The 14145-nt window shown below is 36.6% G+C and overlaps 1 protein-coding gene across 1 annotated transcript; it reads right to left on the bottom strand.

Annotated features, from left to right (window-relative positions):
- Nucleotides 1–237: 237 nt before the first annotated feature.
- Nucleotides 238–3088, bottom strand: LOC149946019 (uncharacterized). The gene is made up of 5 exons (XM_090170708.1): nucleotides 2720–3088; nucleotides 1695–2663; nucleotides 1266–1649; nucleotides 650–1145; nucleotides 238–386 (listed from the first exon to the last, which is right to left on the bottom strand). Exons 1-5 carry the CDS (start codon nucleotides 3086–3088, stop codon nucleotides 238–240), a joined length of 2367 nt encoding a protein of 788 aa, XP_090026834.1.
- Between the last annotated feature and the right edge of the window lie 11057 nt (nucleotides 3089–14145).

The raw sequence follows: 14145 nt of genomic DNA, 5'->3' as shown, positions 1-14145 counted from the left end.
AAGTTTAGGCCACCAAACGGAACGGCGCGCTATTGCCTTCATAGCAACAATACCTTGATGCGTGCTATGTTATTCCAGGAGCACTTCACGTCGTAGGCTTTGGGGAATAACTACGTTATTGCCAATCAAGAGTATGTCTTTTAACAAAGATAACCTAAAACGTCTGTTGAAAAAAGGTCGTAGCTTAGGGTTATGCTTTGTCGTCTCAGGCCAACCTGAAAGGGTTTAACGCTGAAGCTAAATTAGAATGGTGTCCTCAGCAGTAGCTTGCTGAATACGTCGCCAGTTTATGGGGCCATTTTCAATAGTTGAGATGAACAAGACATGTTCTTGAGGTAGTGGTGGTTCTTGTTTATCTGTAGGTAGAGGTAGTCGACTAAGGGCATCTGCGTTGGAGTGAGAAATTCCCTTTCTATATATTATTGTGTAATCGTACGCAGATAGCATAAGCGACCAACGTTGTAATCGAACTGCAGCCAGCGTCGGAGTAGGTTTATCTTCTGAAAAGATGGTTACCAAAGGCTGATGATCAGTGATAAGTGTGAATTTTCTACCTTAAAGGTATTCCTTGAAACACGTTCCACCAAAAACTAAAGCCAAGGCTTCCCGCTCTATTTGGTATAGTTTCTTTCTGTGAGGCTCAGAGTACGTGACGCAAATGCAATCGGAGCTTCTTGACCGTCGATGACATGAGATATAACTGCTCCAGTGCCTACTGGCGATGCGTCACACGCAAGATGAACTGGTTTTGTGCCATCAAAATGAACGAGTAGGTCGGAATTCTTAAGGGATAGTTTTGCTTTCTGGAAAGCGTCTTCGTGGGAGTCCTCCCAAATCCAGGGTTGAAATTTTGATAAGAGGGAGTATAGAGGTTCAAGCTGTGTAGAGTTGTTAGGTAGAAATGTCGCGTAATAGTTCAGTAATCCTAAAAATGATTTAAGTTCGGTAACAGATTTTGGTGAAGGAGCTTCCAGAATGGCTTTGAGCTTGCCTTCTTGATGTCGTAGACCATTGGCACAGTGGCGTAGCGAGGGGGGAGCGGAGGGGCGGGCCGCCCCGGGCGCCACCATTAGGAGGGCGGCAAAATTGCCCCTTTTTACAAGGATGATTTTGGCACGTTCATCCCTTCTACTTCGCCTCTCTTCCTATCCTCATTGGAATTATGATTCCGCCCCAGGCGACAATGGCCCACGCTACGCCACTGCATTGGCATCAAGTCTGTGTCCGAGAAAGTCTATTGACAATTTTAGAAATTGACATTTTACCTTGTTTAACTTTAAACCAGCATTTCTGATTATAGACAAGACCTCATCTAGATTCGTTAAATGAGCTTCAATAGAGGGACCGCCAATAAGAATGTCGTCCTGAAATGGTGAGACGTTAGGGTGATATTTAAGTAAGATTTCCATATGTCTTTGGAAAATTGCCGAGGATGACGAAATACCTAATGGTAGTCTATTGTATGTATGAAGTCCTTTGGTTGTATTGATTACTACAAGCGACTTTGATTCATCATCTAGAAGTAGCTGATTGTAGGCTTCTTTAAGATCCAGTCTAGTAAAAACGACACTGCCGGCAAGCTTTGAGAAAATATCTTCCGTTTTGGGTAGAGGGTATTTTTCAGGGTTGATGACCTTGTTGGCAGTGACCTTGTAGTCACCACATATTTTGATTCCGCCGTTGTTTTTTTAAACCGGCACTATAGGCGCGGCATAGTCAGAATAGGGAACTGGTGTAATAATATTTTCACGTTCCAGTCTAGAAAGTTCATCTTCAACTCGTGATTTAAGTGCATACGCAATTGTGCGAGCCTTAAAAAATCTAGGATGGGCGTCAGGTTTGACATAAAGCTTAACTTTGATTCCTCCCAAACAACCAATACCGGGTGAAAATAATTCAACATAGTTATCTAATATTTTCTCTAGTTGAGCATTGGCGCCATCTCTAGTGTGAGAAGTTTGTTGAATTTCTTGATTGCGAACTTCAATTGTCGGTAGAATCTTTAAGGTTGAAAATATATATGAACGGCCACATAAATTGGGACCAGGCCGGTTGAAAATTAAAATAGGTAAGGTGCTGGTTTCGGTACCGTATTTGACTGTGACCAATGTTTGGCCAAGAGTGCGTACTGCATGGCCAGTGAAGGAAGTTAATTTATCTTCGACTGGTTGAAGGTTTGAAATATGAGGGATTAGCTTCTGATAGTCTGACGAGATCATAGAATGGCCAGATCCTGTATCGATTGGAATATCATTAATACTGCATTGGATATAAATTGGATATGGCGGTTTCGTTATTGCAAAATCTTCAATTACGTGCTTGGGTTGGTCGATGTGATACAGTCCATAATCATTTACTTCAGGAGGTTCTTCGTTATATGGAATGCTGGCTTGCGTTTGAGTGTGATCGCTATTAGGAACAAATTGACTAGAATACGGATCGTAGGGTGATGAGCAAATTGTGTATAAATCATATGACTGATGGCCAACTTGTTGATTTGTATCTATATGATGAGAATGTCCTCGGTGGAAGTTAGTTGAATGCGAGGAAAGTCGTTGAAAATTTCCACCTCGATTTGGATGTTGGTATTGTCCGGAAAACGGTGTTGATGGTTGAGTGAATATCGCCTTCCAACACGACACGCCTTTTTGATATGGCCAGATCTTGAACAATTATAACAAGTAGACGACTTGAAAGGGCAGTTCCACTCTTCATGTGCGGTCTCGGTACATCTTATGCAAGGCTTGAATTGCTTTTGGTTAAAAATTGGATTATTTTTATTATGTGAGGTTGTCGCCTGGGTAGTATATTGACTGCCTTGATTATTATCTTGCCTTCTGGATCGACCACTGTCTTGAAAATTTTGTGATAGTTTACTTTTTGAATTGGATCCGTGAGATTTTTGAGTAATTGGCATTTTATTGACAGATGCTGAATCGTGTTGATTCCTCAAACTGTTGGCATCACGAACTGCGGATTCTAGAGAATGAGCCCACGCAACCGTTCTGGTTAAATCTAGGTCTTCTTCAAATAAACGTTTTTGAATACTATCGTCATTTATACCGCAAATCAACCTATCCTTGATCATCTCTTCCAATGAGATTCCAAAATTGCAATATTCTGTCAGCCTTCGCAATTCCGCAAGATATTGCTACATTGTTTCCCCAGATTTTCTGTCACGCTTATAAAAATTGTATCTTTCGACTATCTGTCTTGGTGCAGGACTGAAGTGGATTGACAAAGCCTGTATTAACTCTGTATATGTCTTCGTGTTGGGTTACGCAGGGGCGACTAGGTTGCGTAATAAGGCATATGTTTCCATGCCTATGACTGAAACGAGAATAGCTCTTTTCATTATTTGTACCTCAGCGTTAAGCGTGGGATCTGCGTTATCCTTTTTTTTACAAGCCAAGAAATGTTCTTCTAGACGTTCGTGACAGTGTCCATTGCTCGCTTGTTGGATCAAATTCGTCAAAATGTGACTGCTGAGAAGGGCCCATTGTTGGAATATTATGTAATAGATTGTGATGTCGGTGCTTGAATTTTACGTGAATCTCGCAATCATGACGCTATTGCTACGCTTAACGATGGCCAAGGCTCTGCGCGTGTTTTCGAATGTCTTTTGTTTGTTTTAGGCTTATCTGGTTGATTGATATCGTCGATATAATCTGCTATGTTGACTTAAATCCCGTTTCCGTCGCCAATTGTTGTGTTTACTGCTTAATAAAGAAACTATTACTTAGATGAATATAGATTTAATTATGACTAATAATAATAGTTGCAATTAGACTGGAGGTACCGACAATACATAGCCGCTCGCTTACCGGCTTCACACGAGGGTGGGGTGGGGTAAAAGCAGGTCATTGACCTTACCAGTTTTGATCTATCACAATTATAAAATATTGAATTTCAAATATGACAGGCCTTTTGCCTCTTTTATGCCGACTAGGGGTTATCGCGGAACGGAGTCCGAACTGGGGTATCTCTTAGGGCTAACCATTGAGGTAAGGTTGTCTTCCTCCGAGCAACGGAGTTCTGACTTATCTGTCTTTTTGGGGCTTGCTCTCTGCTTTTGTTGTTTACCATTTGGGGGGGGGGGGTTGCCAGAAAAAGAGGGTGCTGGCTGTGTAGGTTTGGGTGTGTCACTTGCTTTTGGTTTTGGTTTTGCACTGACGTCGAATTTCTTCCATGTCTTTTATTTTGGGGTCTGTTGCTGTCCTTTTTGAAAATCCCACCGCCGCTTCATTAAGCTTAAGCTTATCCTTTCTCTCTCTCGTCTTTGGGGTGACGAACGAATATTTTCCTGGTCCCTGGGCATCTGGATCGGTAAGTTGGCTGTTACCGATACAGTATAGTTTTTGACAGGGTGCTGTTGGGGTCTTTTTCGACTAGTTAAGGTCCGTGGTGCAATCAACCTTCGACTTGTTATTCTCGATTTCTTTGGCGCCATGGCGGCGGGGATGAGGAAGGTGTGAAATGGTGGACAATGGGAAAGGATTTTAACCAATCCAAGGCTAATGAATTCCTTAAAAAGGAGTTTTTTAACTTAGGCAATTTAATTTAACCTTAAAGGATAATGTATTGGGATAGCTTGCGAAAGCGGTTTTCTGGGCATATCAAACGTCAAAAAGTTATAAAGGGCATAAGGGGTTTTGCGGTTAAGCTGAAGTTATTAATAATGTAAATAATACCCTAATTTTAAGAGTATCGGTTACCTGCTTCAAATATTCCGTTAATTATTCTGTAAACATTAATCGAAGACAAAAGTCCAATATTAAACACGAAACCAATAGACATGACCAAACAAATCCAATGACAATTATATCTAGACTACATTTCAGGGTTTAATCACATTAATTTTAATAATTTTGGGTGAGGTAATAAAGTTTTACTAAGTATTAAGTTAGTAATATTGGTCTTGAATTGTTCCTTTAAAATAATATGACATAAAAACTATCAAAAAAATTCTTTTATATTTGGTTTGGTTTCTGATTTGAGGTAGTGTACCTTATGGCATAAGGTGTTTATGGGGGGTACCATTCCTAAACAATATGAGAAAATAACGTTAGTTTTTTTTTCTTCTTTTATCCCTTTTATATGGGGAAATCAAGTTTTATTGGAAGAAGGGAAAAAACAACATACACAAAAATACTTAAAAAAAAATTAAAATTAGATAAAACTATCAAAACTATTATTTTTAGAATGAACTATTTTTCAGTAAGATAGGGGCTAATTACGATCCCCGAAGGAAAGTCGTGGGATTTAACAACACTTATCAAAGTGTACTTCTGTTTCAAATTGTCTAGCACTTCACAATTTGAAACTTTAACAAAAAGTGTAGATATTGTTTAACCTGAACATTGTTTTTTTATCAATGAAATGCTATATCTTAAAAATACTTTGAAAATTATAATTTGAGTAATTATTATGACAGATTTACCAGGATCTGACTCTATGAGTTCGCTTTATTAGGCTTATATGATACGACTCTTTAACTTTAACTTTTAATCAACGGAACTAAATAAAGCACTAGAGTAGAGTGTTAGTGCTAAAGAAATCATACTTAAACCCCATTGTATTTATTTTGATAAAGATTTCACTTTAAAAACACAGGTTTTCAATCAAATTTATATTTTTTATTAAATTTTATTGAGCTATATTTCCTGAAAGGACATATGGCTTGGTTATCATTCCGGCGCTAATTTCCAACTATTAAAATTTAATTTAAAACCAAACACTAATATTATTAAATGAATTTATATTCATATAAAGGGATACTTTAATACAAGCCTTTTAATAGTGAAAGTTTTAAATAAAATTAATTAAAATCCGTTTTTAAAACTCTGCCTTGGGTATTAGCCTAGCTGATATTATTTTAGTATGGTCGTATTGCTAACCCTCTTATGACGTCATAGGGTGAAAAATTCCCAATTTCTTATTTGCTACGATAAATTAGATTTTTTCGAAGTATTTTAAAGTTTCCAATAGTCCGCTATGAAATCTCAAATATACTCATTTTCACTACAATTTACGTCTCTGAAAATTATTATAGTTCAATGATACGTTCATCACTATCACAAAATTTACAGTCAAATCGGCTTTTCGCTAAGCCTTTGTATCGTCAATCAAAATTCCTATTATCTGGTCCGCTAGATGGCGCCATGGGCTTCAAAGTTTGCGATTTATAATTGCAAAGCGTTATATCAACGTGAAAACTCTAATCGAGAGCAGGCAATGACCGTAAAAGCTACTGGTGCTATGCAATTTAATTCTTCATAATTCATTCCCTCCCCCAACGCAAGTTTCTATGATCATTTTAGTGTTAATAATAAAATAATTTCAAACTTTGAATATTAGTTCATACTCTAAATTAAGTGGAAATCAAGTCAATTTCACCAGCATTTTGGTATTCGAAAAGGAGTAATAATTTTTGTATTCCCGACTTTGTTCAGAGCATTTGTTGCTCAACCCTTAAGATTTTTTTAATCTTAAAATGGGCGAACCAACTCATAACCATTCAATTGGACAATTTTTAAATCATTTATTTTTCTGAGAATGGTGTAAGATAAATGGTTTGAGTTAGTTTTATTTCAATAAATAGGTAATAGTCATCGTCCTCGATATTTATAGGAGCTTATAGATTCGGTTTTCATATCATTTAATACATTTTCAAACGAGATTTGTTTTTGGTGAAGAAAGATTTAGAAAGAACTGGAATTGTTTTTTCATTATAAAAGGTTGGCTGATTTCAATAAGTTTGAATTAAACAATAATTAAAATCAAGATTTATACCAAAAGCTTTTTATATAATAATCATTGATTTAAGTCACACACTGTATGGACTAATAAAAAACAGCGAAAATAGGGTTTTAAACAAATAATACAGCAGACTAAAATATTAAATAGTAATTAAATTTAATTAAAAATGTTTTGTACGTAGCTAGTATATTTGATTTAGTCAAGGGTCCAATGTAATTTACTTCGGAAATCGTGCCAAGTTTATTTTTTTGGTTGGCATATGTTAATATGTCCCTTAGTAATCAATTAAGACTTGTCGTAAAATTTACAAATAATTTTAAGTATTAATTTAAATCAATTTAAATTTTCGCAAAAATCGAAAAAATGTTGCAGATGTCATGTGTATCTTGGACTGAGAGCATATACCCTGGTTCGCTTTTACAGCTTTAATTGTAGCATCTATTCAAGATACGAGGAACTTAAAAAAACTTGTTATAAAAATAAAACGAAGGCGCCAAATATCGTTCAAATACTTAAATTTATTTACGTTTACAACTAAAATTTTAAATTTAAATACATTTTAAATTTTAAACAAATTTATTAATTAAAATTTACAAGGCATATCACTTTTTCAAGTTTTATCACTTTTAATTTTGACAAGGTTTACTTTTTATACTAACAAAATTTAATCATTAACGTGCCAATATTTAATTACTTAAAAAACTGAGGAATCAAATAACCATTAATTAAATTTAACTAAATGTTATTGACTAGATGTAAACTTTAAAATAAAATTTACTTTAATTATATTGTAAAAAATTTGTAAAAGCAGAACGAAAATTGTTTATAAGATGTTGTCTTCAAGTTCTAAAACTAGAGAATTGGAGCGATTTTTACAGGTATCTCTACAGCTACAAAGGTCCGGGCATGGTAAGCCATTCTTAGTGCATCCGAAAGCTCTGGTTTTGCAACCACATTTACGTAGAGCAAGTAGGGCTTCCGGTGCGGGTGGTAATTTGCAACCAAGAGGTTTGAAACTTTCTTCCGCAGTTTTAATCCAACCATACTCAGTTGGTGATGGGATAATTGGCATGGGCATGTCAGACTTTTTTATGAATAACGTATGAAAATACGCTCTTTCGGTATGTGGTACTAATGTCGACCAGGTCGGTGGAAGTTGCCTAACCTCCTTACCTAACTTAGCAAGCATATGCCAACGAAGATCTCTCAGTGATTCTAGTTTTGAGACACTATTTCGATATAGGTGACATACATATCTTTCCTATTGCTTAAAGGTTTCAGCTGGAATAATATTTGATGATCCAAATCCCGCGAACGCGTCTAAAATGCCTCGATCGCTGGCGATAAAGGTTTTAAAGGTCGATTTAAGTCCTTTCGTTGTGAAACATCCAGTACTGTCGCAGCCTTTGAAAGCGTACCAACCTATTAAATCTAAAGCCTTTTCTACTCCCAAACGATAGTACAGCTCACTGATCTTCAGTCTTTCGCCTTTGTTTCTAATGATACAGGTTTTAAATGGCAGGTTATTAAAGTGTCCGATTATAAAAACCAATACATCCGTGTCCAATGAATAGATGTCGAGTTGGGTATCAGGTTCCTTCTTGGCCACATCCAAAGCGTGTAAAATAATTTGTTGGTCAGCCTCTTCGAGACTGTGAGTTCCTAGTCGCATTTCTTGAATAGCTACTACATCATCGAGTATACCATTAGCCACTAACTCGTTGTGATAGGATACAAGTATTACCTTTTGACTATCTTTCTAACGTTCAAGAATTTTGTGCGCGAGATACTCGGTCAACTCGGACTTGGTTTTCGGGTGGACGAGGAACGCTTTGACATTTTTAATTTTGGTATTGTCGTTGACATGGAAATGCACGGCTTAATTTTTTCCGATTCGTATAACTCGAGTTCTTTCCTTCAACGAGCCTTCTACATAGACATCAAACAAAATTCTAATTTCTTCATAATTCGAAGTGAAGTTAAGAGAAGCACATTGTGAAAAACTAAATGAAAAGAGAATTAAAACGGTTTTAAATTCAATGAAATTTGATCCACTTTATTTACAAATATATCGGCAAATTGCAAAGCGTTTGTAATACCTTTTGCGCTTTGACACGATTGCACCCTAAACACATGGCGTCCATAATCAAAACTGTTTTCTTGCAAGGCGTGTTACATTCTGATAATTCAATGGGTAGATCTAAAGCGAGGACCTCCGATACGAACTCGTGTTTTCCAGACAGCAAATAAAGCATTTTACCATCTGTGTTAAAATTAGAAGGCGGACAAACATGAAATTCGTATTTTCCGATGGCATCTTTCGCAACTAAATCTGGACGTGTTTTCGCTACCACCAACAGTCTTGAGATGAGATTACGCTCTTGCCTTAAAGTAACTAGCTGTTCGTTGACTTTCGTGCTAACTACTACTCCGGCGCTTTTGAAGAACTTGTATTGGTTTCTCTTGAGAGTATCCCAAAAGCCTACACTACGATCAACAAGTCGTTCTTTTATAAACCTTGTCAACGCCAATTTCCCCAAATTATCTCTGTTTAGTGTGTCGTTGGAAATGTCAATGGAGGGTATAGCAAATGTTACTAAATTATGCAAATCTTGCTTAGCAAATGGGTTTCCATTCGTCGATAACACCAATGACAGCTTCGTGGCGGTTTTGGACATTCCTAAGCCTTTTCCACCGAAGCTTTCATGGTGTAACGAGGAAGTCTTCTTGGGGCCGATTCCAAGCTGCTCTTTGTACTCTTCAATCATGGAGTTTAGAAGTGGGGCTACGATAAAATACTTATCCAACGCAGCAAAATTTAAAGTGATTCCGATTACACCTCCTCTAATTTTCATTTTTTGTGCTCTTGCTCTATGGCGTGGTAGGGGTTTATCGATGTAAAGGGTATTGTATTTTTTGTTATCACGAAATTTCCGTCTTTTAAGAATTCCCATGATAATGGATCTAATAATAATAAATAATAATAATAATCAGCTAGGCTAGCTCCTTCATATCGGCTATATAAAGTGGAGCCCAACGGGCGTAATGTGACTGGTCATGAGCGTGGAAGTATACGCACATATCTTCAAAAGCTGACAGGTGAAGGTCCCAATTAGAGCTTCAAGTGGCGGAAATAAATGAAAGTAAATTTAGAACTTGTTCAATATAATTTTGAAGAAAATGTCCATTTCCGTTTCTGTCCATCGATGCCGTTCTGAGCTTATCGAAGATTTCATAACTTTGTAAAGCTGTCTGCGCTGAAACGACATTGCCTTTTAGAGACTCTTGATCATCGTTCTCTTTAAATGATTTTAGAAGGTCTTCATTAATATTTTCCACCATTCGCTTTTCTTCATCCGAAAGAGCATTTGCTATTAATAGTCTGTATAAAGCGAGTTGAGTAATTATATGAGCTTCCAGACCTCTATAAACATGTTGGCCCTCTATAATTTGTCTGAAAGTTGCCGCTCCGTAGATTCCTGCCACCTCCCAAGCTGTGTCCAGACCACTTCCTTCTATGTATTTGCCAAGACATTTCAGTGATGCTATTATAATGTGAAGCCCACCAAGACGAATTATCCAATTTTGTTTATAGTTTGGCAGTTTAACTGCACGATCGTATAGATCTCCATCTAGAGTAACTATGGCTCTGCATGCGGTACCAGTAACAACAGCGTTGATTTCTTATGCGTGCGACAAAATAGTTTTTAAAACGGACCACTCGGTTGGACTTCTAGTGTATAAACATTTCCGACATCACATTGTTTGAGAGATTCCGAAATTTTCGATTGAAAAGCGGCCCAGGTCGGTATTTTATTCCCCCTTCTCTGGTTTATGATGAATTTCTTTTTCGTGGCATTCTTCATTGGTGTCGTTTCGATTTTCTTGAAAGTCTTCCTCGGTGTCGTCATCCTGCGGTAAGTCTATGGAGGTTTCAATTTAATCGGTACCTGTGCAATCTGAGATTTGATTGTTAAGAGATAACAGAAGAAGCCAGATTATAGTTGTATCGTATTCTTTGTCACTCGAGATATCATTTCAGCCAAAACAAACGGGACTGGAATGAGATATTACTGGATTTAAAGGCTTATTGAAATGCAAATAATTTATTTGAACATTTTCAGGCAAAGATTTTCTATTTCCCTCGCTTGAAAAATGAACTCTTACGCCTAACGATGGTGCAACTGTGTTTATTATCTGAGCAACTAATAGATCTGCACCATGAAAGGAACTGGCGTCGCTGCCAAAATCAATGTTATCCGAAGCAAAAATAGGGCGAACTCCTCTTTTTACAAATGGTGGAACTAGTACGCCACTGGATTGTGCCTTAGCTATATTTGTAGTCATCCTTTGGATGTATTGGTAAGCCGAAGAAAGGTTTAAATTAAAAAAATAGATTCAAATCGTCCTTTGACCTGTTCTTCTGGTACAGCATCAACGCATTTCCGACAGTCAGTGGCGTTTCACGGTTAACTTTGAAACCGGATCTTGTAGTTGGTTTATAGTTCACTTGCCGTTTCGTTTTGAAAGAAGAAATAACGTGCTGCGCTAATATTTGCGAGGTAATAAAAGCTTCCTGGTTTCTTTTCCCGGTGAGGCTGTCTTGAACACCCACCGTGATCCACTCCCTTAGCTGACGAATTTTAATCGTAGTTTTAAAATTTGAAAATGAGCCTTCGAACTTCCATTCTTCCATTTCACACAGTTCCTTTATTATACCTGCGGCAACGCGCATGACATCTGTCATTTCGCTTTCTACATTTTCAGAGTTATAGTATTCTTCCAGAATAAGGTTCCTTGTACTGGAACAACATACCTCTTCTGGTTTTGGCCCCCTCTTCAAAAATTCTAAATCATTGATATTTTCTTGCAGCAAAGGTTTTATATAACGCTTAAAATCGTAATTTGTAGGGTATTTTACATTTTTTTCATCGAGTAGAGACTTGTAACGGTCACTCAAGATGCTCATGTCTGTATGTGGTTTACTACAACAATCAGTCGGAGTTAAATCGTGTTTGACAATATTAATGAATTCCAAATTGCTGATCGCCTTCTCAGTTGCAGATTCCCTGTCAATCGTAGTAGAGACTTTCAAAATATTATCCACATTTCGCGTTTCATGTCGAAGGCAATTTCTGTGATATCGCGTATCTTGAGCAAACGCATCCTTGTTTTCTTCTAAAAACGCTAATCTAGCGCGGACTTTTACTAGGACTTTTAATAAGGATAAAGTTTTTCCCCATATCATCTGACCTAACCACGAATGATTAAGTTTTTTAACGTCTTGACAGAACACGCAAAGTGTAGCGTCGAAAGAACTCCTTGATCTTTTCTGAGTTTTGGCTTCGGTTTCATACATCGATGAATGTTCCCTTTTGGGTGGTCTTCCTCTCTTCCTTTGGTTTACATTATTAACAGCGTTTTGTACTTGATTCTCATAATGCTTCAGGTTCTGATTTGCACAAATCAATTTGTAGCATTTTCGGTGGTATAAGAGAGCAATACCGTCGGAGAAAGTAGTTGATTTAATTCTTTCGTGTGAGTCCAAATGTTTTCCCACAGATTTCCATCGCGTCGAGAAACTTTTAATTTTATCCAAGGATTCTTTAATTAAACTTGAAAAATTATCGTCACGTTCTTCGCGACACAAAACACATGATTTAACAGCTAAAGTGATCAAACTTTCCATTTAAAAGTGTAAATGCTTAAGCGCCAAACATTATTTTACATAGCCCATCTAGCCGATAGTTACAAAGACTGAACTCGGTCTAGCTCCAATTCTACAAAGAATGCCCACGAACATCTGCATTTGTGCAATACCAGGAATACGTATTGTATACCAGAGAACTGGAAAATCCCAATGCCTCAAAAACAAACAGTGGAAAAATACTTCGTATTGAACTTTACACTCTACCAAACTTTGTCTTAAAATATGTAAAAACTAACCGTATTAATATCCATAACTGATTTTTCAATGTTACATAGTTAAAAGAGTTGTGTTTATGATTTTTAAAATTGGTCGTAACTTTATACTTAAAAGTGGCTAAACTTTGTGTATTGTGGAGAAACGCTAGAATTAACGCTGTAAAAACTAACCAGCATATATCCTATCAGTCCAAGATGAACATGACATCTACAACATTTATTCGATTTTTGCGGAAATTTAAAATGATTTAAATTAATACTTAAAATTATTTGTAAAGTCTTAAATTATGAGTAAGAGGCATATTAACTTATTCCAATAAAAAACTAAACTTGGCACTATTTCCGAATTAGAAATTAATTTATTACTTTAGCCCCCTGACTAATTCGTTAAAGGGTATATAACCTCAGCTATTTGGTGTGGAACACCAGCGTTTGCAGCTCTGGCCGTTCTTTCCTTTGGCTTTAAAAATGTTTGGCGCCACTGTACAGGGAAATTTGAAAAATTGAAGGGGTCTTCCATAAAGATTCCTTTGCGGGTTATATTCCCTTTAAGGCTGAAATTTACCATTTCGCGTCATCATGGTGTTCATAATACACTGTTATTATTATTAGTGCATGGACACAACCCATTTTTATTGCGACAAGCCAAATTTATCCTTTATTTTTTGAAAAATTCTAACAATTACGAAATCTTTGGTGCAGACATTTCAAATTTTTGTATTAATAAAATAAAAAAGTAACGACGAGACGTAAACCTAACTTTTGCTCTAATTCGAAAACACATTTTCTACCTTAACTCGCTAACCGAGACCTTAACACCGTTCAATCGCGCTAGTGTTCAACTACGCAGTTTTTTGAGGCCATAGATACACGGGTATTTTGCTTTACCGTTACAGCATCTGCCAATGTTAAAAGTTTTGCACGGATAAAAGGTAGCTCTTCAACTAAAGGTCTTATTGAAAGACTTAAGCCCTAAGGGATTGTCTTTCCTTAAACAGTGAATACAAATCATTAATGGTCAGTGATATTATAGATGTGTATCGAGTCTTTCTTTAGAAATAAAATTATTAAAATGGAATACTTTTTGTTTCGTTAGAAACCCCGAAAAAAGTATCCCAACTCAAAACAGAACAAATGCTGAAAGCCATTCGTTTAATTTAACTATCAAGAATTAAATAATGATTAATGACTAAGAAAGGTAATGTGGTACTAATTTATCAAATAACTATTAAAGATTTTTTCTACATGAAAAAGATGACTAGCAAAACTTTTATTAACTGATAATAATATCACTACACTCCTCAAAGGATGTATCTAGGTTAATCTTGATACGATAAAAAAGCGTTTAAGTACTTGAGAACGACTCAAAAGTTCGTAAGACTGATTTGTGGTCCTTTTTTACACAAATGTTCTTATTTAAAGAGATTCGGTATGCAATCTCTTAACCAGACACTCCAGAAT

The sequence above is a fragment of the Leiobunum rupestre genome, chromosome 4, assembly GCF_980474605.1.
Source record: "Leiobunum rupestre chromosome 4, qqLeiRupe1.1.hap1, whole genome shotgun sequence".
In the NCBI taxonomy this organism is placed as follows: domain Eukaryota; kingdom Metazoa; phylum Arthropoda; class Arachnida; order Opiliones; family Sclerosomatidae; genus Leiobunum; species Leiobunum rupestre.
The sequence above is the reverse complement of the archived record's forward strand: the minus strand, read 5'-3'. Positions and strand labels throughout refer to the sequence as shown.